Consider the following 25,713-nt stretch of genomic DNA (forward strand, 5'->3'; position numbering starts at 1 on the left):
GAACGAGCCATTTGTGTGTTTGCTCCTCTGCAAAATGCGCCGTTCAGCTCTTCTCCGGTTCCGTGAGGCGTTGTGGCTTCTGCCACGTCTGTCCCTCATCCATCACGCCTCGCCGAGGAACATGGTGTATAAATCCCTTCTCTGCCCCATCAGCTCTGCTCCATCCCCGCTGAAGTGCGCTGAAAATGTGTCTCAGCTGCTCAGCAACCTTCACTGAAAACGCCAACTTCTCCAAAAGTAAACTGTTTACAGCGTCGTCGACTTTTCATCTCTCCGACCGGTCTTTATGTGAGGATTTTCGGGTGTGTTTGTCACGCATCTGTCTTTGTGTTCAGAAAAACCCATATAGGTTGACAGAGCTTCTGGCTTTGCCTGTTGTAACCTACTCCTGCTCAGTTATCGGCTCTCCAAGCGTCTTTCTCCGACCAGTCCAAATCATTTCTACCCGGCTTGTCGGGACAGCAGCCGAGTCGCGGTCTCTGCAGTCACGTGATCGAACAGGACTGAAAAGTGTGTGTGTATGTGTGTGTTTTCGGAGTGTGTATGTGAGTGTCTTTCCGTGTGTAGTTAGAGGGGTGTCCCTCCTCCGCATTTTTTGCTGCTTGCCATGCTTTAGACGCCGGAGCGCAGGGAGAGAGGCGAGAGTGAGAGAGGTAACGCCGGTCTCTCTCACCGGGCTACCTGTCTTTTCAGTCTTACCTCAGGTCCCCGTCGGTTGTTCCTTGCCTTTTTGAGCCCACCTTCCTGCGGTCGGCTTGTTCTGTTGGTTGACTAAAAGAGAGAAAAAAAAACTGTGGTGCTTTCTGTAAGCTTTCATGCGGGTCTGGTCTGAGAGGAGGACGACAGCGGTTCCGTTTTCCACTGGATTTTGATCATCTTCTTTTTTCTTTTTTTGTTCCCGGTGGTTGCTCCATTTGGACAGAACAGGACAGCCGAGCAGAGCTTGGATGAGCCGCCTCGCTGAAATCCCGAGATGGAGTTGCTGCTGATCTGCCTTTCCCTGTGGATATTGCAATGCAATTCAGCCAGAGCGGACTCTATCATACACATCGGTAAGCGTCCGATAAAACAGCATGCTGTTCGGGTTAGACAGGTGTCAAGGCAAAGCGTGCGGGAATAAAGCTCCAGCAGCGCATACTGCGAAGATCAGAGGGTTTTGGTGAGAGGGCGGGATAAATAGTCTATTCAGCTCGCATCCTGCGTTTAAGCAACACTTTGACTCTCAAGCGAGTTGAAAAGTTGGTGTTTTGTAAATGACCATGTCTTTGACCTTTACTGCCTGAGCTATTTTGCTATTGTTGATTCCTATTATTTATTGATGAGTCTATTTCTGCAGACATTTCTTCCACTTTTTGTCGTCAGATCTCTGCATTCATGTGTTCAGATGTAGAGCCCAACACTGTCGGCCTGTACATCACAATTCTATATTCAAAACACGGATTTGAGTGAGCACAGGGGCCTGTTTTAGTGAAGCTTTTACTAAATTCATGTCCAATATCCAAATGGACGAGGCTTTTTTTATTTATTTATTTTTTTTATTACCAAGCTACCTCTTGTGTGTACCCGACAAGCCTCAACTTTCACAGGAACGTGACTGCAATGTCAATAGCTAGACAGAGGGAACGTCAGTGGAGTTTCGTTTTAGAGATGCAAAGCGCATAAAGCCTCTTTGTGCTCAAACTTCAAACCAGAGCTGCCTTCTCCAGAGATGAGGAATACTTTCAACTCATCATGGCATTCAACACAGTCTGATGTGCGCTTAAATATCACTTTGCATTTGGTTTTATAGTTTTGAAAGATACAGGCGTGATCGCCTTACTCTGAAACACACACTCAATAATGCCCTGTGTTTTCTACACAGGCGCTCAGAATGACTGGGCTTGTAATCTCAGATATAAATGTCAGAGTCACTGTTAGCAAATTTCGCCTTGGTAATCCTCCGCTGCTGCTGCTGCTGCTGCTGCTGCTGCTGCTGCTGCTGCTGCTGCTCCTCACAGTTTACTGCAACAGTCTGGCAAGCAGCAGGTGCTCCGCCACTGGCTTAATACAGCAGTGGGACTCCATCCATTTAATATTGGTTGATATCCCGTATAACGTTTGGGTGCTTCACATTTAGTTCTTATTTTCTGAAACCATTTCTCGTGGTACATGTGATAGCTGCTGTTCTGTAAACAGAGGATGAAAGAGGGATGGGGAGAGACAGTTCAGCTTTAGTATGCCTCCCACACAAGGCCTAATGCTTATTGGGTAGAATGTCATTGATCTGGTAAACGAGACAGCCATTTATTGTCTAAGTATGTCTTCAATATGCGTCAGTGTTTATGTCAGGTGCCGTGTCGTTCTCCATGGTGCTGAAATCTTGCCAGGGCGCACCGAGAGACGCACACGCTGCTTGACCTCAAAACTAAATATGTGCAGGATACAGTTTTCACAGCTTCGAGTTTGTCTAATTCTCCAACGTGTGATTCTTGTATTCAACAGGTGCCATATTCGAGGAAAACGCTGTGAGAGATGACGAGATTTTTCAACTTGCCATCTCAGACCTGAGTCTGAATGACGATATTCTGCAGAGCGAGAAAATCACCCACTCTGTGAAACTTATAGAGCCTAACAACCCCTTCCAGGCTGTGCAAGAAGGTAAGTGCGATTCCCTCTGGATCATTTTTGCAATAAATTGGCCTCACTGCTCTTTATTACTTGGGCCCGAAGGGCACGTAAAGGAGGCGTTCTCTTTGCACCAGTGGCGTATGGCTAAGATCATGGAACAGGTCCGATACTTTGTAGTCTGGACCACCACGTTCATTTGGGCATTGAGCTGGTGTTACTTCATTCATATGTTGATCAGTCAGTGTGCGTGTGCGCGCGTGCGTGCATGTGTGCGCGCGCGCGCGTGTGAGCATGCTCATGCCTGATTTGCCACATGCAAAGCACAGTGCAACTGTACCAAATAAAGGTGCGTTCTATGGTTGAAAAGCTAGGTGGAAGCATTGAGTTAGAGCACAGCACCTGAGGATAATATGTTATGAAAATAAAAATCATTTGAGCATGATCAAATGCAATTCTATCACCAATATTCTATTTATGTAATAGCAGCAGAGAAAAATATTTCTGGCTTTCTATGTCTCTTTGAAGGGTGAGCAAAGCAATCTTGTTTACGTATGTTTATCTGTTTATCAGCCCTCAGCTGTTTCCTTGAAGTGTTTTTGTCTGCCTAATTTGGATTCTCCATAAGTTCCCAGGATGCACACACCTCCACAAACCAGACAGTATATTAGCAATGAAACTATTTCAGTCCAGGTTATCACTCCGTGTCACTGAACTGTGTTCCAATACAATGTTGACTGCAAAGGTGATTAAAAATTCTTCAGATGAAATGAATCATTAGGACTTTAATAGGTTTCCAGGGACCTTCAAAGGCTGTTTTGTCTGCCACACTAAGTTACCAGTCTGTACTTTTGTCCCCAGTTGCACAAAGGCCTTGATGATTCATTGCTATTCCTAGTGCCCCTGACAGGCATGGAAAGATGACAATATGTCCTGCTTTTTATTATTTTATTTAGGGTCATTTAGCTGTGGTTCTAACCAATGTCATAGATATCTGGTATTCTATTTCATATTGCTTTTGTAAACCTAAATCCTGATGATGCTCACATGAAGCAGACTGTCACTTGGGTGCTTTAAATAATCTGAAGTATACAGAAAAGATATTTCAGCTTGCTGCTGCAGAGATAAGAGAAAAGAATTACACACATGTATGACTTTGCTCATTTATCAGTCGTCTTTGCTTGTGATGCAAAGGTATAGTAATTAAATGGGCTTTCCAGCAAATCATTTGCATTAGTGCAGTACTTTAATTACAGTGGTTCTGTAATATAGTCAAAGCTAAAATGTTAAATGTGTACCCTACACTTGGTGGACTATATACACACTGACTGAACTAATTCTAGTTATCTTAAAGTAGTTTCCTTTTAATAATCCAATACACATTTAAAAACACAATTTCATGCATGTACAAAAGCTTAAGGACGTATATAAGTTGTCGATGCTGTGGAAAAAAACTGCATTGATGTAAATGTCTGTAATTTTGATTTCTTACTAACAATTATTCAGAGCTTATTTCCTTTTGTTATCCTTGATTAACTATCATCTAACATGTTTAATTATTGTTTACAGCAAGGCTCCTGGTAATCAAATATTCACGCAAGTGGTTGATTAGAGAGCATTTAGTTTCTGGAAAGAGTGGGCAATAATGTGCAGTTGATAACAAGAAGATCGATATGTGGTCCCAGATTCTTAACCAGACACAAGGCAGGGTGGCGAGAGTGGAGTGACAGCTTGGATAAGTTGACCTTTTGCTCTGCTCTTTTGTTCACTCTTGTCCTACTGTGAGTGCCAGTCAGGACCTTGCCATCACATCTTAAAGAGAATAGCGAGGAGAGGTTAGGCATGAGCAGGGGGGATAAGAAGACACAAGTGGAGATGATAGTGGCTTTAGAAAAAAGAAGGCAGAGAGATTAAGGTTGAGAAGAGCAATGAGGTTAAGAATAACCATGAGCACCTGAAAGAGTGGGGATACAAAAAGAAAAAAGAAAGAGGAGCATCATGACTAAGACCTGAATAAACATGAACAGAAGAGCTGAAAGATCATTAGGATAGGAGCGAGGTGATGAGAAAAATTTGACATTGCAGTGAGAGGAGTTCTGCAGTTGCAACATCATATTTGTCCTTATTTAGTTTCCTTTGTTCTTCCACATATATTAATGAGGATCACACACAAATGCAGAGAAAAAAAACTCAAATTTTTAGTCCTCCCCTCCTCTTATAGTTTAAAGGTGACAGCTCAAAGCAGGCTGGAAATACCACCTGGCCACACAACTGGCAGATGTGGTGTTATTTATAGACTGAGGAAACTATAGAGAATGAATAGGGCTAGTTCTGCACAGAGTGGAAACTCAGAAGTATATCTATAGCTTGCGTACTGATGCCTGATGGTTTTTAGACTCCATCAGCTTATGATGCAATCACAGGAAACAAAAACAAAACAAAACATGTTGTCAGTGCAATAGGCCCACTTGATATCTAGTTCACATTTTCCCTTCAGTTCTTGTACTTTAGAGTGATCAAGATAAGGCAGTAGCAAGAATAATCTTTTTTTTTTTTTTTTTTTAAATTATGAATATATCTCTGGAAGGAAGTATGAGATGACTCTCAATAATGTGGCTATGCATAGTTTAACTGCATGTACTGCCATTCTGATTCATTTATTACATTAATGACCTCTTTATCTAGTAAAAGTCAGCCATCACTCAGCAAGGACAGTCTGGGTGTCAAAAGGATGTGAGCATTAGTAAAGTGAGTAAAAACCTTTGGATGTTTAAGTACAATGCATGACATAGTAAGGTCTGAGTGTCTCAAAAATACAATAGATCTTATAAATGGCATAAGTAAATCAGTCTATGGCATCTGTTAAAAGAAAAGAAATGTCAGTTTTTTTTCATACACCTCAGTATTTGCACTTCAGGTATTTGTCCCATCTTGATTTAAAAGTAGAATCTTTCTTTCTAGGCCACATAAGTATACATAAGAACCAAGCTCCTCTTACTGTTCCTGTCTCACATTTTATTCAAAGAAAGTGGCAGAAAGGGCACAGCAAATCTGACAGCTTGTTGTGTGATTATGTAACTCTGAACGAGAACCGTTTAGGTTTTCTGGTGGATTTTTTTTTTTTTTTCGTCTGTAGTTGCTCAAAGGACATAAGCACAACCTCCAGATGTATTGCACCACCACTAAGATCTCCATCTCAGTGGAAGGGGTTGTGATGGGATGTGGTTGATACATGTAGAGTTTGCACAACATTTAGGGCATTTCCCACCATCAAAGCATTAAGGAATGGGAAAAATACTTCATAAAAGAGAACTTTAATGCACCATAAGATCACAAACAGAGAAGCAGCGTAACGTATAGTAGACGTGGTATAGTAGGTTTAAGAGGAATTTACAGACACTCCTGCAGATCTGTGAAGCTGTACTGTTTTCACAATGACAATGCTGACAGCAAAGATAATATTTACCATGATCACCATCTTATTTAGCATGTGAAGTAAGTTTTATATTAGTATAGTATTTATATGTATATTTAATTTTTCATTCTAATATATTTTATGAGGTGTTCACTTTATTATGTCAAAATACTGCAGATTTCAATTGTATTTTAAAGATTACATACAGAATAAAGCAGGTAGGAAACAGCCATCTGGCTGCATTTAGTGGAAGTAGTTTTCTCCTCCTCTAATGTGCAGTAATTTGTTGAGTGTTCTGTCCCACTGTGTCCTCTTCACACACCACACCACTAGTGACAGTCCATTTTCATCTAACCCCTGCCAAGGTAACGCCAAGGAGGATTTAATTCTTTGCCCTTTCTGTCTCTATAAGCCAAAAGACTTTGAGAAATTTACAGGAATTCATTTTTCATTTTTTTCCTTTTCCTGTGATCAATCTGTAATGACAAAAGTCAAAATAATGGTTCCTTTAAAAGCATTGGCATGAGAAAAGTAATATTCTCCATCTGATTTTCTGCTTATGACAACTCATTACTTGCCTTGCTCTAAATGTGATGGAATGCTGCCCTTCTGCTATTATCGTCCCCATGAATTTAATAATACTGTATAAATCTTGGTAATGGATTTGTTTGTGTTGTTATGTCTTTTTACTAGCTCTACACAGAGGGGGTTGATCAGGCCATTTTACCGGCCCCTGTTAATTACCCATTGGTTATTTTAATCCGTCATAAGCTCCTCAATGGGCTGTATAAAGGCCTGCTGGTACCTTAATCGGCTAAGTGTTGTTGTGACAGAGGTATACCTTTCACCATTTAATCCCTTCACAATACAAGGCCCACTACTCATGAGGGTTAACCTTTAGTTGGTTTCTTAAGTTTGTACACTGGTGCACAAAATACTTCATAGTAAAGAAATGCTTTTATTCCGGTTTTAAAGAGTAATTGAAAGTCAGAGTAGTGCCAATAGCCATTCCTATGTTTATAATAATAAACCCATTATTGTGAACTGCAAGGACTACTTTTGCAGGTGTAGAGGGTGGAAAGATTTGATTTGAGTTGACTCTAGTTTAAAAGTGAATAATATACAATATTGTGTAAAAGGTTTAGGCACTAAAAGTAAAGGCATGATCCTTACTAAAGTAATGCCATAAATTTTTTATAACAGTAATATCCAAAATCAAAAAAAACAAACAAAAAAATCTATATCAAGTTTTATTCTCGCCTTTAAAACAGCACAGATCCTCCAAGGTATACAGCATTGTACACAGTTTTTCTGGGTACTGGGTAGTTTGTTTAAAGCATCTTGGAGAACTTGCCACAGTTCTTCTGAGGATTTAAGCAGTCTCAATGTTCCCTGACTCTTCATGTAACCCCAGACTGACCCCATGATATTGAGATCAGGGCACATAGAGCTACAAACTAAAGTTAGAGTGAGCTTTATTATATTTAGTGTCACATTAAGCAAAGAAACCTCCCAGCTCCAAGAGGACACTAACATGAGTCATAACTGACAAAAACTAGGTAGCCTATATAAGTAGAAAATCTAAAAATAACATGGAAGAGTGATGTAAAAATGGTCGAAAACATCTGACAACATCTTGACGAAACCCACTCAAAGAAAGATAAAAACAAACACAGCTTTGAACAAATAGACAACTGCAGAATCACTGTGTGGTCTGCCACCAGCTGCTGGTTCAGTTGACTGTTCTGTTGCTATTAGCAACCAGTGCTGAAACATTTCCACAGCGGTTTAACTGATATTATTATTTCCACCATTTTGTCAGATCTGTGCCCAAGCAAATATTTACTACTCCCCACATGCCCCTGTTATATTTTTTTATTTGGGATTTTTTATTTATTTTTCCTGAACACTGCACTGTTAACCAAGGTAGCTTCTAAGCTATACTGGGTGTCTGCTAATGTGCTCAAGGCAACAGTTGAATTAAGCCACTGCCAGGATGTATTTTACTCCATTTATTCTTACTCTTGCGGACTTTGCAGTGTGTGTGTTTTTACTAGTTTAATTATGGTGTAGTACTCCCTATTTAAACTTACTCTGGTTCTTTCACTGGTGATTTTATTGCTGACACTGAACACTGACTCATCTGACAGCTATACTGTACTTCTGTGAGTCCTGTTTTCTTGTCCGTTTTTTACTGTTTCACATTTTCTGCCAGTAAAAACCTCAAATGTTTCGAAGACAAACACACTTTAATCTTTAACCTTTACTGGAAGTGTGTTTGACTTTCTGCATAGTTATGTGAGGACAGAAGACTAAGCTCTATATGAAAAAAAAACTATTGCAACAGTATCCATCCATCCATCAGTAATCTCTACCATTTATCCTATAGCGGTTTATGAGGGGACTGGCACCAATCCCAGGGCACACTCTGGACAGGTTGCCAGTCTATCACAGGGCTAATACATAGAGACAGGCAATCATTCACACTCACATTCACACCTAGAGGCAATTTATAGTCCCCAATTAACCTAACCTGCATGTCTTTGGACTGTGGTGGCAAGCTGGAGTAACACAGAGAGAAGATGCAAACTCCACAGGGAGAGACTTCTAGCTTTGAGACAATAGTACTAAGCACTGGCCCTGTAATATAACTATAATTAGTAGTGTTAAATACATTCAGTTTAATAATAATTCAAATGAAGGCATTTGGAACATGACAAATAGTCATAAAAGGGGTACTTAAGGACACTTGGTAGAGCTGTGGGGGTATTTCAAACATACAAGGGTTTGGGAAATACTGCAATACCTAAATAAATAATAAAGTGTCCACAACTGAAAACAATACATACACATTGAATCCCCTTGGTGTGGCTACTGCCTTCTCTTGAAAATGGTATCTGTCAAATCAATAATAAATCAGATTTCGTTCACATTTTGGATAGGGTGAATTGAACACATACAGGCACTTGAAAAGGATACCCTCCCTCCTAGTTACCTGACAGGTTTCATCTTAAGTCTGTGCCTGCTTTGAGCCTCTGATAGCACAGTGACAGATGCCCAATGACACCGGGCTTGTGAGGACTTAACTGAAGACAGTTTATGCATTTGTTATGAAACCATGCAATGGAGAATGTGTGATCAACAGTATATCACAGGGCCTAGAAGTGATGATGCTTTATAGGATGTCTCAATGCAGGCACCCTGTTTTGTGTTATGGATATTATTGCAGTATGATAAATGGTGTGATGCTTTGGTTTCCTGCTGAGTGTTTATTGTACAATACTGCTACACTCATTCTTTGCCCTGTCTTTTAATGGCAAAATACTGCTTATTTTACAGTCAATTTTACTTGCTTTTCGCCTGGAAACTGCTGTTTTGTGAATTATACAAAGCTTTACTTGTTGGTCTATACTGGCAACACTCACTCCATACAGTGTGGATGGTACAGGAAAGGCCCTGTGGGACCTGTAATCCACTGTGGGCTGACACACTAAAGAATATGTATTCCTTCAGCTTTTCTTCCAAACAGCCAGAGTCAGCAATGTCTGGCAATTGCTGAGCAGCACCTGCCACAGAAGGGGGCAGAGAAAGAGAGCAGAATACAGAAGGGTAGAGTCAGAGAAAGGTCAAGGCTGTTAAATACTGGATCTGCTTAGTAGGCTTACAGGTTTTGTCCTATGGACTGTGCAGGAACAGCCAGTCAGTATTCCTCTCCTGTGTCGCATAGTCTGGACATCTGCACCAGATGTCGTTTTTGGCAGTTCTCAGACTCCTCTTGAAAGGAGAACAGAGACATTTCTAAGTGTCCAGTAATTAAAAAAAATAGTGAAAACTAAAAGTGATTTTGGCTTTGGAGTGAGAAGGCTTGGTCCGCTGATTAACCTCAAGAAAAACATCAATTCACTTAAATGTCATGTCTTATCTGTATTCAGAGGAATCATCGGCAGCGTGCTAAATGTCACCATGAGCAGGGATTTTAGTAATCTTTTAATTTGTGTAAACAGAGATGTCTTATTGGACACAAAAATAAGTTTTTACAGTCCCACAACATGATAAATAAAAAATAAAGAGAGCAGGAGGGGGAGAGCAATGCAAGGCTTTGCTTAATGTAGTCTTTCATGATATTGTTTGCAGTGTCTTTTTCCAGGAAAGGGGTAGATTTGTTTGAGCAAATTAGATAAAGTGGCAGTCACTTTGGGTCTTTGTGCATTTACATATTCATCACAGCATCCATGCTGCGTCACTGCCAGACAGTTGAGGGCCAGTTTCTAAGTATTCCCATTGCTTTTCACACCAGCATGTTTGATTGAAGATGTGCTCTGCGTGTGTGTGTGTGTGTGTGTGTGTGTGTGTGTGCGTGTGTGTGTGGGTGTGTGTGGGTGTTGGGAGGGTCAGTGTTTTTAAGGCTGACTAATGGTGTCTGATGCCTGTCTGTCTCTGAAGGACAAACTCAAGAATTTTAATCACAGATGCATTTTAAATGGATAAGTACATAAACCACTTCATTGATGTTTGAGTCTTGACATGTGACATGTATGCAGCCTGAATGTGGTGTCAAAGAGCATTGTTTGGGTCATTTAACACTGTCAGACAATGACATGAAACTAACAAGCAACCAAATTTATCCTGGCCCATTGTTGTTTGTTGTAAGACATTTAGCACCTGCATTGATTTACCAATATGATGGCAGCATCTGCTGTGGGATAAATGGCTAAAAGAGCAAAAAATGTACGACTGTCAGAACACTAGGATGCATGCCACACATAACTCAAAGTGCTGTCTGCTGTACATACATATGAACATGCGACATATGTTTTCCCTATTGCAGGTCTCTCAGCCTTTGGTCTTTTTCATGTTCCTGTCTTCCATCCTGTGACAGATTTATAACAAGCTATAGAGAAGGTGACAGATGCTACTGCTTTGCCACAACCCCAAACAACCCCCAACCATGCTGGGGATCGCCCATTAATACTACTCTACCTGTAAGAGTGAGAGAGACTGAGTGAGACTGAGACAGAGAGACAGAGAGAGAGGTGACCCAGAGGAGATGTCCTGTCTAAACAGATTGATGCTGATGAGGCCCTTGGCCTCTATCCATTGTAATACATCCTATTCCCACATGTTACTGGCATCATTTCTCTTTGTACACACTGTTGTGCCTCAACTTTATTGAACCGCCTAAGGTGTGCTGAGATGACAAAGATGGGGAGGGAGGTGGAGGTAGAGTGGGTGTATGAATGGTAGGAGAGGATTTGTTTGCCTCTCCATTCTGCTATGACTATGTGCCTCTGTGTGTGTGGCTGCATGCTTTGATGTGTGCGAGTGTTTGTGGTGGCTTTATAGACACAGTTTTTGGATGTCTTTGAAAAGCAGTGCTGTGGGTTGGTAAGAGGTGGTGTTGGTTGGGATAATAGGTTGGGGATGGGAGGTTGCAACTCCCCCTTTCACTCACTACTGATGATAACTAGCTCAGAGGGAAGCATGTATAATTTACTACCCACCACCTGCAACATTGGCAGCAAGAAGACTTCATTCCAGGATGGAAGACAAGGAGCAGAAAATCAGCCCCCAAGTAAATCCTATTAGAGGCTAAACAGGAGTCAGCCAAAGAAATGCTGCACAGCTATCTCCGACTTCATGCTTTTTTCAGACAGAGGACGTGATGGGTGGAGATGGAATGGGAGTCTTAGTCAGAGTAAAGGGGTTAAGCAGAGTGAACTGGTGAGTAAGCACAGCAAAAGAGAAAGTGAGATGAGGGAGATGGCAGAAGGCAGAGGGAAAAATAATGCAGGGAAAAAAAAGGAGCACAGGCTGTGAAATCTCAGGCCGTATGGAAGACAAGAGAGGTGAAGTCATTTGAAACTATGGACTCAACTCACTAACCTCATTGATGAAGAGATGCCAAAATGTATTTGGGAGCCACTGTTTGCATTAGTGCCCACAGACACGGATGCCGAGTGGGACCATCTGCCACAAGAATCCCTCCTCAGTCTTCCTCGCTGAGTCTCTGGCTCTCTGACTCTCTGTGTGTCTCTCTCTCACTGCCATTGGTTCTCTACCATGCCCGGGCAACATGGATTTTATCCAAAGATGAAGCTAAGCTAGTGTGTAAGCTCTCTCTGAGTGAAATCAAAACCCAGCTTAAGCTTCATGCGTGAAAACCCTAAAAAAGTGTAGAGGGCAAACCATGCAGAAATCACTAAAACAGGGTCAGATATGAATCCTAACATAGATATACCTCAAACAGTCTGACTGATGAATATCAGCCAAACTAAAAAGTCTTTTTTATTTTATTTTATTATGAATCCAAAGTATGATTGTCTGCTTTTGTTATGTTACTCCCTTTTACATGGGATGTTTAACATGTACTTCTTCAGCTAATTGGATGAATGACAAAAAGACACTGCAGATCAGTGTGTATTACTCATAGGTTGTCTTGGCTGAAGATAAAGCGCTAAGTGTCACATAAATAATTGATTTACTGTTGATCCTAAAATGAGCTAAATGTGTGTTTCACTATTAGATATGCCATCATTTCTAATGTTTCCTAATCTACTGCATTAGTATGTGAAGACAAATCATCCTGAAAGCACTCATGGGATGTGTAGGCCTAATTTCTGTTGTACTAATGTGTCCTAATTAGTACATGAGTTCTCTGTAGGTTGTATCAAAGCAAGTTGGCATTGTTGGGCTTTAATTATTACTAGAACATGCTTTTGAAATCCTGTGCCGCAGAATTAATTGAATCCCCCTTTTTCTTAATGTACTGTATCTAATAAAGAGTATTTAATTATTTGGCCATGAGGTCTGTCCTTGTCATCAGGTAAAGATGAGACCTAGCAGTTTGTAATTTTTTTGCCAATCCGTCTAATAATTGTTGAGACATTTCTCTGAAAACAACAAATATGGTTTCTCAGGAGGAAATATCAATTGAAATGCAAACATGTTGTATGTGAACCATGAATGTCTGTAAAAAAAATAATAAAGTGCTGATACACAAAGTAGATGTTAATCTTTCAGTCTGGATAGGTGAAATTTTGCTCTGATGGGTTCCTGCCCACTTCCTGCCTGTTGTATCTAAGGTGACGTGCCTTCACGTTTAGAAAGTAAACTGTACAGGGTGCTAATTCTGTTGAAACCTCTATACATTTGGTCAGTAATTGGGGTTTCGGTTGAACTTTTGACTGGTAGTTTTGTTTACACTGTGGAAAGTAAAGTATACTCATATAGGTATCCCTACCTGAACACTATTTGTTGTTTCTTTAAATACTGAACCTTGGCTTACAGCAATAGAAGAAGAGGCTTTTTTTTCAGTAGTCACATAGGCTTCTGACTGGCCCACTGACTTTCTTTTACTTTACCTGAACGAAGATTTAACAGGTTAAGGATGATGAGTTTACTCAGAGACAGAAGTGATGAAGAGAGCAGTGTTGATGGACTGTGCTGTATGCCTCTTTAGGCCTTTCCAACCCAAGGCAATAGGATTGATTCATATTTCATTTGAGACAAAGTAGGTTTATCCTCTCACATTATGTCACTCCAAGACATGCAGTCATTTTATCTGTCTCAAACTCAGCATGTCTCCAAAACATTTTGCAGATACAGTTTTCCACTGTCTATTCAATCACTGCATGTTTACTTTTCAATGGAATGAAAATCAAATTAGGACTGTGGAAATAAATACAGTGTGCATGTCATAGCATTTAGTGTGTAATTAATTCTGTGTTTCAGTGCAGGTTTGAAATGTCTTCTTTCTAACACTTGTGCCTATTAACTACTGTGCCTTTGTTTAGAAACTTCAAACATTTGATTTTCTCCACCTGCATAATTGTATACTTAAAATTATTCTCATTAGACTGACCCCATTCTGGCCTAAAACAACTCCATATTATCTCACTCAGGGCAAAGAAACTTTCATCATAATGAGGAAACTGCTGATGTGACTGACTGATCAAGTTTGGTCCTCTAGATTATTACATACATTTACTTTGTAGCTAAACTTAACACCTGGTATATATTATAGTAATGACAATGACATGTGACATCTTTATGAATACTTTCCATTCCATTTCTGCTAGGATCACTCTAAATATAGCACACTGAACCTTTTCAATGTTCAGATAACAGCAGATTTTTCCATTGCAAAGCAGATAGATAAGAAAAAGGAGCACATAAATATTTTGACATAGGAAAAAGCAAAACTTCTAGACGACGAAGCTTGTAACTTTATTGACTCAGTGAAGTTGCCATGCATGATTCCTTGCCTGATAAGGGACTAAGACACACACACACACACACACACACACAAACACACACACACACACACACAATTGTACACGCAGTGAAACAAATGACCAGCCCACCTTTGGGCAAAAATAAGATTGGCTCCAAAGATTTTCAGCCACTTAAAGCTTTGGTTTTCAGTGCCTTCATCACTCGCACAGCAGCAAACACAGTGTCCTGGGCAACGGCTAAAAAAATGTAATGAAAATCTTGAAAGAGCTGTATTTTCATGGAGTCAAACCCTAGCAGCACAACAACAACTTTTAGTATGTAGAGGCTTATCTTTCTGTACAAGAACAGAAAGAAAACACAATCAGAAAAAGATGTCTCAAAGGCACCGTGAAAATATACCATAGAGATGAGTAGGAAGAGAAGAGAAGCAGATTGCCTCGAGGAGAGAAGGAGAGGAAGAGCAGAGGAGGAGGAGGTGGCAGCGTTTCAGATCATCTCTATCTTTTCCTTTTCTCTTGGACAGCAGGAGGACGTCTACCAAGGCAATGTCATCATTTCTGGCAGTACCAGCTTCCTCCTAGCAACATCCTGGCAGGCCATGCAAACCAGGAAGAGTGGCTAAAAAATGAGGAATCTCCCCATTGAATAGTTGTCCCTCACTGACTCACCACATGCCCACTCAGTGCCATAACAAAGCCTCCTTATAACAGCACAAAAATGGAAACCCTGGACACAGTCACTTTCATTCCAGCACAAACAGTGTCTGTGCTTTTGTCAGACGCTTGTACGTGGTTGATGAGAGTTCAGTGCGTGTGCATGAGTCTGTGTGCATGCACAGGATGTGGGTGTGAACGTACAACAAACTAGCTGGTTTGTTATTGCTGCATCGGAATGTCAATGAATTGCTATTCGAGATTGAAATTCAAGTCATGCTATGCTGTATAGTCATGGTGGACTGTACTTGTTAAACGAGGAGTCTTATTTCAGATTGCATTTTAAATGAGTATGGTAATATAATGCCTTGATATGGCAACAGCTTCCTACTCTAGATTTTCTCTATCCACCTGTTGATTAGGGAGAAACATGAGACATAGGAATGGAAATGTGTTGCATTGCATGCTGGATAAAAATCATTTACAAGAGCATGAGGGACACATTATCATTTAAAACAATGTGTCATAGGAGCAATGAGTTTCTCCCTCTTGATTACTCAATAACCATGAAAAAAATCAGTCTCTTGAGGGTGATGTTTGGAGCAATGTTTTAAAATAATGCTGGCAACTCAAGAAGAAATTCATCTTCTGTTTATTATAACGGTGTGTACTGAGCAGTGCCCCCTTTCCTTCAAATTAGTCACTCTCTTGATATAATGTGATCTCACATAGCGTATAAAACAGAGATGGTATCAGGGATTACCATCAAGAATATTGAGTTTCATTCTGCTTGATGAAAGGTGACCACGCTCAGTTAATTCCCTTTTGAGCCCAGAGAGAAAATATATTAGCCTGAAAGTCAAAGTTGCTGCACGGTTCTGGTTTCTGGGATTTTCTTCGCTTTTGTTGGTTCTCTTGGGATGAATGGTAATGGAATCATTGCAGTGTGTGTTTATGTGCTGTCTTTCCATTTCAGTCTTTCAAGGGCTGGCTGTTTTGTTTTTGATTCATTTTGAAGAATTTGCATGAAATAATTCTTGAGACCACACATCTGTTTCAGTTTTCAGATTATTTAAGTGGAATTAAGTACTTTTGAATTAAATTTGTTTTTATTGCTGGTAGGCTTTCTGAATGTTATATGAACAATTTTAATGTGATTAAACCAGGATCAGAGTTGGCCTTAACCCTAGTAGCCAATAGACTTTCCCCTCTGAACCACCTTCCAAGCTCAACACATTATCCATGTTTAATAGATCTTGGGGCAGACTGTGATAGTTTATTTTTTGGCTCTGTTTGCTTTACCTTCAGAGAGTATTGCGACAAGCTGCTATCACTGGTTTAAGAACATTTGGAAGGGATTTTTTTTTTCCATTGAAAATTCCTGCCTGGCATCTAGTCCAATTGTTAAGGGGCTAATAGCAGCTTTTGATATGAGCCAGATCAGGATTGTGCCACTGTTTGTGTTCATTAGTGTGTTTGCAAATATTAATATGTGTGTCTGGCTGTGTGCGTTGGTGTGTGCATGTATGCTTTGCAGAGGCTCAGTGCCATCCCTCTCAGTGAGGAACAGGCTCACAGCTTTTAGGATTTTGACTTAAACAGTGTAAATCTCTGATTATGTGTTCCTTTATCAGAGCGCAAGGTCTCAATAGGCAAGGCTCTTGGAACGTGTCATCAATAATCTCAGTAGTCCTGTAATTCCTTTCAATCCTCAATTTTCACTGCTGTCAATTCCATTTTAGCTTCCACTATCCCTTTAACCTAACCCATACCATTGCTGTTCTTACCTCTTTTTAATCCAACATGGACTATCTCAGCTTCTTTTATTGCTTCTTAATGTCACCCTTTTGCAGTATTACTGACTGCATGTGCACCATGAATAGAGTTTATCCTACTGCTGTGTTGCAAAATAGGAAAAGGCTATAAGAACTCTAGCTGCTGCTCTCAGCAGAAATGGATTACACCTGGCACTGGTCTTGGTGAGGATCAATGTTGGGCTTGAAATAGGGAGCACAGAACAACATTACTAGAGATATGTGTGTTTCCTTTCATACTTTTTGACCCTGGACAAGCTGGGCAATGTTGATCATTGATTAGGGTTTATTAGTACTTAACCACAGACCTTGCTTTTAAGAGGGTTGTGTATTACATCTAAAGTGGCCTCAGTAAATGTGACTGAGGATAATACAGCTCAATAAATAATGTAGAATGTGCAATGTGTGCTTTGGATACAGGCCACAATTTTATATATGCTCCTATATTATGGTGCTTTTTTGAGAACATTATTTTTTTATATTTAGATTAATTTAGTTTTACAGGAATCATATTGATGTTATGGTCCTACTGTGTTATCATTCCTCTGTTTTCTGTTGTCCAAATTAAATATTCATAGTAAATCATCCTCATTATCCTGCCCCCCCCCCCATGATGCAACACAGTAGCTACTTTACTGATTCTTTTGCAAAAGACAATCTTAAAAGTACGCATACTTCATCAAAGTTTTAGCTTTTGCAGTGTTTTGGTGTCATGTGGTGCATTGCATTGCAGTTCATTTCTTTGAACATCGGTATGAATATTGCAGGGTGCCATACAAATCAAAAAATATATATATAAAAAAGGATTTAGGACTTCATGCACATATTTCCAATGGTGTCCACCAATACTGGATGTCTGAAGTTGGGGTTTTCTTTAATGCAAATATATCTCATTTTTGGGGCCTTTGCTGACACAAACTATGCTGTAATTTTTTTTGTGCGACAAGTCTCGCAAACACACTATTGGAGAGAGAGACATTCTGCTGCTGGGTGGTAAGGTTCTTTTTTTTTTCATACCATAGCACACAGTGGTCTGATAATTCAACAGATAGTACTGACACAACAGTCACTTGGGATTTCTGGTTTACAAAATCTTTGCTTTCCAGACTATAGTACTAAAAGTCATATCAGAATGTGCAAGTGAAAAGCTCCACTTTCATCTTCTGTCTGTGCCTGAGGATTTCATCTCATGAGCTCACTTCTTGACCCCTAAGGCTGCCACCGACTTTCTAATGATGTGTGATTGCCTTGTTGTAGACAGAGTAGGTTAAGGTGTAGGCCCACCAAAGCCTCTGGAGGAGTTAGTGCCTACAGGAAATAGAGTTCTGCTTATTTTTCCCCAGGGCTGTCTCATCTTCTTTAGGATGTGGTGTCAGTTCCAGGCTTTTTCCTGGATTCATTATTGTGCAATGATCCTCTGATTAAGTCTGATCAGCAATGCTTGAGCAACAGTGTTTGACTATGTTGTCTGAACTGGCGATTTCACCTTGTTTGTTTCCCCAAAGGATCCCGCCTCTAAATGACCTCACGTCTCTCTCCTAAAAGCTGTAATGATCAAAGGAAGGCCTGTCTTGCTGCCCATTCAGCAGAAATCACTGTTGCCTGGAGTTCAGGACATATAATTAATAAGGAACCTTTGAAGTTGCCTTTTAAACACATAACATATTTGCGGATAAGATTAAAACCTTACATCAATATGATTTTACAATACAGGTCAGTCACTGTAACACAGTAGAAAATATTCTAATTGCTGCAGTTAAGTACATTTATGATACCATTATTATTACTGTATTGGTAGTACTTAAAACATTTTTGTTTGTGTATATACATGAAAATTGTTTTATGCTCCTGCCTGTTTCGTCCTCAAAATGTATGTGTATTTGCATGGAAGTTTAAATGTGCCATGATTCTGTTGCTGTTGGACATGTGAAAGTCAAGTAGTTGTTGGATTGGATTGGAAGTTTAACGATGCTAATAATATTTGCATTATCTCTATTACCTTGCAATTCATTCTTTGGTGTTACACATTATAAATGAGATATCAACCGTAAAGTTAAACACATGTATCACACATATGACCAAAACACTGGAGAAAACCCATGCGAGCACAGGGAGAACATGCAGACTCCACACAGAAAGGTCCCTGACGGGTTTTGAACCTGGAACCTTCTTACTGTGAAGCAACAGTGTTAACCACCAAACCACTGTGCTGCTCATGAACGCATATATTAAGACAAAAATACACAATAGCTCTAAAAACTGTGTAGTACAATACATACGGTAGCTCTACATGATATCATGACCTCATTAGAAAACTGAGGTAACCATACAGCAACCCACATGACCTATGTACAGGTAGAGCAACATAATTACATATTCCATCAATACTGCATCTTTAAAAATGAAAGTACTTACACAATGTATTTCTCTGCCCAATTTCTTGTGTAAATAAATACAATCATGTACTATTTACTGCAGGCAAAAATCTTGATAATGAATTCCATGGCACCACTACCCAATAATTGGATCTCCTTTTGTGTTAAACTGATTCTACATGAGGCACTAACAATGACCCTCAGTTGACTACATTGTAAAACATTGGTGTTTGTCTGATAATAATTGTGTTCACTGACACTGGAGTATCTATGGAGTTTTAGTCAGTTCATTTTAAGTTTAGTTATGAGGAATATATAAAACTTAAGTTATTTACACTTAAAACCTTTTAGGTACCCCACCCCTTTTTCAGCACACGGCTGAAAAACACATACCCAAATTAAACTAGCTGTTGTTCTTTTTGATGACAGGTTAACCAAGAGAAACAATTAGTCATTTTACACCTGCTCTATAGAGAAATTTAGACTGTTGAGTGTTTGCTTATCTTTGTTTAACCTTGATTTCTCATTTCTTTTTGTTAAAACCAGCTGAAGCATCTCACAGCGTCCAGTCATCTCAGTCGGTTTGGTATTTACCTCACAAGCTTCATTACAAGCGACAAGATGAAGCCTGATGAATCTAACCTTCCCATCACACATGGTAATTGTGCTAAAAAAGGAAGGATTACTTTTCTGTTCATCAACAGGAAAGTAGATCAGTTGCCTGGCAGCACCTTCTGCTTTTCACATTTACGGTGCAAAGTTAGCAAAAGCAAAAGCAGCCTAGTGAGGCTCCAACATGTTTGCAGTCCTCCCTCTACGCTGCTGAACATTGTTGACCCTGCTGAGAACAGGGAAAGATGGTGCTTAACTTTTCTTCGTTTTGCATTTTCTTTACTTTTGTCCATGTGTAGTCTCAATAGATAATCTCATTATTGACTAAATGTTAAGATCCAGTCCTACTTGTTTTCTCATTACTTTTTTATACCACTTTCTGTGCTTCACAGTTTTTTCTGTCAAACAATATGTTTTTTTGCCTTTTCTCTTATCGTGGAGTGCACATTTCTATTCATATGGATTAGTTCTGGAGTCTGGACCTCCCTGAGGGTGGTGGATAAGGCTAAACCCTGTCAGAGGTCTTTCCTGGATGCTAGCTTTGCCCGTATCACATATAGGTCATAAATTGACTTGTTACTAATTAATTTTGCATTGCCTTATTCTGTGCATGAACTGCCTCTGATTCATGAGATGCTGCCAATTTTTGCTTTGTCTGATGCAGATATAAACCCTGTGTAAACACTTAAAACCCTCTCTGTTTACAAGGGAGTATAAAATACTGGTGTTGTGCCATAAGCTTTTCTGATGTGATTAAGCCTTCATTAAGTGATATATATATAAATATACACACACACCCAGAGTTGCACAGTTTATGTCCAACAAATCTGTTCACTTTACCTCTCCCAGCTTCTATATATTGGGCACATAAACACATATATATGTGCATTAACTTAAATACACATACTTTTACACCTTCAACTTAGCCCCTCTCATGTACTCATTATTGTGTTGTTTGAAGCCGAGCTCATATTTGCCCAGGATTATTAACCTCATTGTAGCATTCTTGAGGTCTCAACCTTGCTGTGTGTTCCAGTTTTCAGCCCTTTAACTGAAAGTATACAATCACATAGAATTAAAAGATGAATTTGTACTGAAAGTAGAATAAAAATGGAAAAAGAAACATTTTGTGTTTTTAGATGTTAAATTTGTCTGTGATGATTGGCATAGGAGATAAAAATGTGATTGTTCTTGCGTAAATCCTGTCAAAGGGTTAAACTGTGTCCTTTAGGGTGGGAAATGGGTTGTGATTTATGTACAGATCATGCAGCCATTTGGTTTGGGCAATTATCCTGCATATGATTATCATTATTCTCTTTTGCCTGTTAATCATGACAATCTCCCAGGGTATGCTGGCAAGGTGATCACATTTAATCTGGCTGTATAAAGACCACTCCACGGAGGTTGTTTTATCACTTAGGAGAGGAGGCTTGCATTATCCAAATGAAAAACAAGCTGGAGAAGAAGCTGATTTGTCACAGGCTGATTAGACCTCTCTCTGGCATTCCTCTTTGCTCTTACAGGGGTTCTTCAAGGGCATGGTCAGACACAGAAGGGCCCTGAGAAGCATAACATCACTATTTATTTCCACATTTAAGCAGACAGCAATGAAAATCTCACATGCGCTGATGGCTTTATTTCCTCTGTTTCTGCACATTCACCATAGATGAACAGCATACAGCAAAGTTACTGCAATATGCATCTTTGTTTTTACTCTAAGGAGACAAGCTAATGTTTTGTGGATATTATTTTGTCACCACTGACTAAGGTATTGGGATGAATAATTATTTTTATAGATGCTGTCAAACGAAGAGGGAGGCAGTAGACAGAAAGTTATACAATATGCATGGTGGGCGTCAGGCCTCAAATTTCAAAACAGTCAGAAGAGAACAAATGAACAACAACAGCGTAAGGAAACATTCATTTGTTCTCACTTATTTATGAATTACAGAGCTGTCAACAAAGCCATGTTGTTCTTTCTGGTTTTCCTAGATGTTGTGTTATGCAAGAATCAAACTGCTGTTATGGCAAAGACCTTTATGTAAGTTTTATAGAAACATGACCTCAAAGATTTGCTTTGTTCGATAATGGATGTGGAGAAATGCGACACTGTATGACTCAGTGCTCATTGTTATATGTTTGTGTTTTCAGATTAGCTCACCTCCAAGGATGAGCGTATGATTACACAGTAAAATGGGACAAATTATCAGGTTGCACAGTGCATAATAAGGCCTCTCTGGCTTCTTTTCCTCAGGAGCCAGACACTTACATAATACTTTCAAATATAATATTTTGGAGGGGATCATTTACATCTTCGCCCTGAAGTAATCACAAGAGCAGACTCACTAATTACTACTCGCCCTTTTCCTATATCATCATTCAACAACAGTGATGGCGAAGTTGTCTCCAGTTTCCCCAGGTTCCTCTGAAAAGTAGAAGTGAAGATGAAGTAGCATAGTAAGCAAGGAACCCACTCTTGTGTTAGCAAACATCTGTGTCTCTTAAGCTGAAGTATCCTCGAACCCACATCAGGTTTCTACATGTTTCGTGAGACCTAGGTTGCCCAAACAACGATTTAATACATATCACATTTTATTTAGCTTCTTAGAGATCCTGATCGCATAACAAGCTGCTCATGCATTCAATCAGTCATTAGCTATTTACCATGGTAAACAGTTTCTCCTATTTTCTTAGAATTTATAGACAAAATTATTTAAAGCAACAACAACATATATTCATTATCTGCAGCCATTATACAAAGTTCATATTTAGCATTTAGACGGTGACGCCCCCCAGCTCCATCCGTCCTTCTGTATGAGCAGTGCAGCAGCAGGCATGACAGAGCTAAAAATGAGCAGAGGGCTTAAAGACACTGCACTGCTGCAAAATGTACTGAATGGACTGTATGTTGCAGTGAATTTAATTATAGCATTAGACTTTCATTTCATTAGACTTGTCTGTTTGACTCACCTCACAGACTTGGCACCATGTATGTTCCCTAGAAACACATGAAAAAAAGATTATGAGGAAGTTATAAATACAGTGCATATAAATGAATGATCAGTTGTTATGTGTCAGTATCACGATAGTGTCTAGAAGGCTAGAGAGCAACACTTGAGCACATAATAAATGCAGAGGTGAGGTGAGAACTGCACAGTAAAACAAAAACAAAGCAATAATGAGTGGAGTGAACAGTGAAGAGATCAAGGACCATAATACTCAGCATGTTTTAAGTAGTAGGGAAGGCACGGCAGCAAACTCTTCCCTGTTGTGATGGGTACTCAGGTGATTTTTAGAATGTGGTGAGCTGGTGTTAGGTGGTATAATCTCTCTGCAAGAAAGAAAATGTTTCATTCACTTGCTATATCCTGATCGCTCCTCACTGTTTTCAATCCACTCCCAACGTCATGCTGTTTTCTGCAGTTTGTCTTCATTCCTATCACAGTAGCTTTTTCTCCTGCTTTAATTCTGCAGTTTAGCTCTCCGAACCTATCCTTAGAAGCTCACTTCTTCCTACTGAGAAGAAGTAGGCAATCACACATTTCACAGTAAATTTCCCCTACACAGAAATTGTTGTAGTTAAATCGAGTATTGCTAGTACTCCCATAGAACCTCTTGGTATTGCCAGTGGTGGACTAATGCTGGACAGTGGGCACTTATTTGGACCTCAAAAGCTATATCCACATAGCATGTTAGGACTAAAAGTAGCTCAAACTTAAGACAAGTAAAAAGTTATTCAGACCTAACTAACCACTAACCTTTTAAAAGTAGCTTCTCAGTTTGATAAGTTAAAAGTAGTCTCCACAGTTACTATGAAGTCCCCAGAATTCATCGTGAAAGCACCAGGATGCTGTTAAATGTCAGTCTATTACTGTAGGTATGGTATATAAGCTTACAAAAACTTAGCTTTATGCATAGGTGGCCTGTGGGTTAGAGGCTGTGAAGCTCTGAGGAGATAAGAGTTAGTAGTGCAGTGGCCATGAGTGTCAAAGCCATTAGTCGGCTTATCGCCTCCGCTCTCCTGTGATTAGCCCAGTTGCTCCTTCACCATCTTTTCTGAAAGACACTTATAGCCAAATATCTGCTCCTGTTTCTCTCTGTTTTTCCTTGCTAGTTAGACATGGTTGGCAACATTTGGCTGGAAGGTTACTCGAGATGGTTTTTAGACTTTAAATGGGATCTGAAGATGTGTTGGTAAATGTAGGCTGGTGGTGATCTGACTCCATTCATTGATGCAGGATGGACAGGGATGGTCCATGTACAGCCTCATTTAGCATTATTATTGCTACTAGTTGCCACTTTCACTGGAATATATATCATGCTGACTGCCACAGGTGACACAGGTCTGTCAAAGGGCGCATATTGTCAAACACAAAGAGTTCAGCGCACGCATGTGTGTTACATACATATTTACTCCTAAATTCACCTTGTGGGGACATAAATCTGTGTACACACTCAAACAGTGGGGACTCAACACCTTTATGTGGACAAAGCAAGGTCCCAAAATGTATCATGACAACCTATAAAAAGTTAGGGTAAAGTTAGCTTTAGGTTATGGTTAATGGTAGGGTAGTGGTTATGGTTACACATCTTTCTGTGGTTGTGAATAAACTTTCATTTGATGCAATCATTGTGAGGACATTTGGGCCTCATATGTGTATCACTGACTGTGTGCGTGCGTGTGTGTGTGTGTGTGTGTGTGTGTGTGTGTGTGTGTGTGTGTGTGTGTGTGTGTGTGTGTGTGTGTGTGTGTGCGTGTGTGCGTGCGTGCGTTTGCGTGTGCGTGTGTGTGTGTGTTCCTAAAAAAGAAAATGACCAAGCTTGTGACAGTGAATCACCACTTGGCTCTCTCCTGACACAGCGATAAGACCAGCTATTTGCTCTTCAGAAATTAAAAATGCTGCAGTCCCCTTTGTCCATTTCGTCCTCTGCTCCTTCCCATTCACTGGAGTCTGCTCTGACATAGCTGAAAACAGCTGACATCTGAAGAGCTGCCTGCCCCTGCTTTATCCCTCTCTCTATCTCTGTATTGATCATTTTGCTGCATGAGACCCCTAATCGTTTAGATAGCTGGATTTATTGGCATTAACCTGTTGACAGCCAATCAGGGATTTAAACAGGCAGGAATGTGGACGTTCACACAGAGATGAGTGTTCCTCTGCATACATAAAAATACAGTGTAGCAGGCAGGCAGGCAAGTATAGCAGCACAGAGGAGTGCACCTGTACTGTATGTATTGTGTGCATGGGAATGGGATGCTTATATGGACAGGATAATTGTGTGTAGACAGGTTGTAAAACTAGACATGCCAGGCTTTTTGTCAGGAAGCGAGAGGTGCGCTGAGCGCTGCGTTGATTGTCTTCCACTATGATGTAATACACAAGATAAAATAACCATAACCGTGCACTACACTCATCTTCATTTCCAACATCCCATATCTGTCAGGTTAGAGCCGTACTGGGCTGATATCACTACTCTGCTCTCAGCAGAAATATAGGTTCTATTTATGTAGGTATCCAAATAAAATTGAATTTCAATTTAATTTCAAAACTAATAGGCATTTTCTAATGCATTTTGACATGTCACCGTGCTGGGTCTTTAACAATTTCACTGCTACAGGCAAACTGGGGCTCTAGAGCAGAGCCAGTGTTCGACATTTGAATAAAATCTTGTTGTTCTTGCAAATGGTTTATACAAATTTAGTTGGTTAGTGATCTTTAGAAGTGGCTTTTGCTCTCTGGACAGAGCCAGGCAGGCAGTTTCTAGTCTTTATGCTAAGCTAATCGGCTCCTGGCTGTATACAGGCAGTTTTTGTTATTAGTGTCTCTGACTGAAGCTGCTTTACTTCTCTGTTTAAGGGCTTCTTATAAGGCAGGTGTTCACATCCCACAGGTGACTCACCAAAAAGTTAGGTGGTGGAACTTGCCATTTTAAAGAGTCCTATAAAAAAGCCATATGTAAAGCTACGTGAATTATTTTCCCTGGAGGAAAGTTCTTTGTTGTTG

At 40.0% G+C, this 25,713-nt stretch overlaps 1 protein-coding gene across 1 annotated transcript in view; it reads left to right on the top strand.

Moving 5' to 3' along the window:
• Nucleotides 1-937: 937 nt before the first annotated feature.
• grid1a (glutamate receptor, ionotropic, delta 1a) overlaps nt 938-25,713 on the top strand; it is a 194,147-nt gene continuing 169,371 nt past the window's right edge. The window contains exons 1-2 of the mRNA XM_026309551.1: nt 938-1,052; nt 2,482-2,637. Of these exons, the coding sequence (XP_026165336.1) occupies nt 974-1,052; nt 2,482-2,637 (235 nt within the window). The 5' untranslated portion in view covers nt 938-973. The remainder of the gene's footprint in view (nt 1,053-2,481; nt 2,638-25,713) is intronic.

Source organism: Mastacembelus armatus, chromosome 15 (genome assembly GCF_900324485.2).
Source record: "Mastacembelus armatus chromosome 15, fMasArm1.2, whole genome shotgun sequence".
Lineage (NCBI taxonomy): Eukaryota > Metazoa > Chordata > Actinopteri > Synbranchiformes > Mastacembelidae > Mastacembelus > Mastacembelus armatus.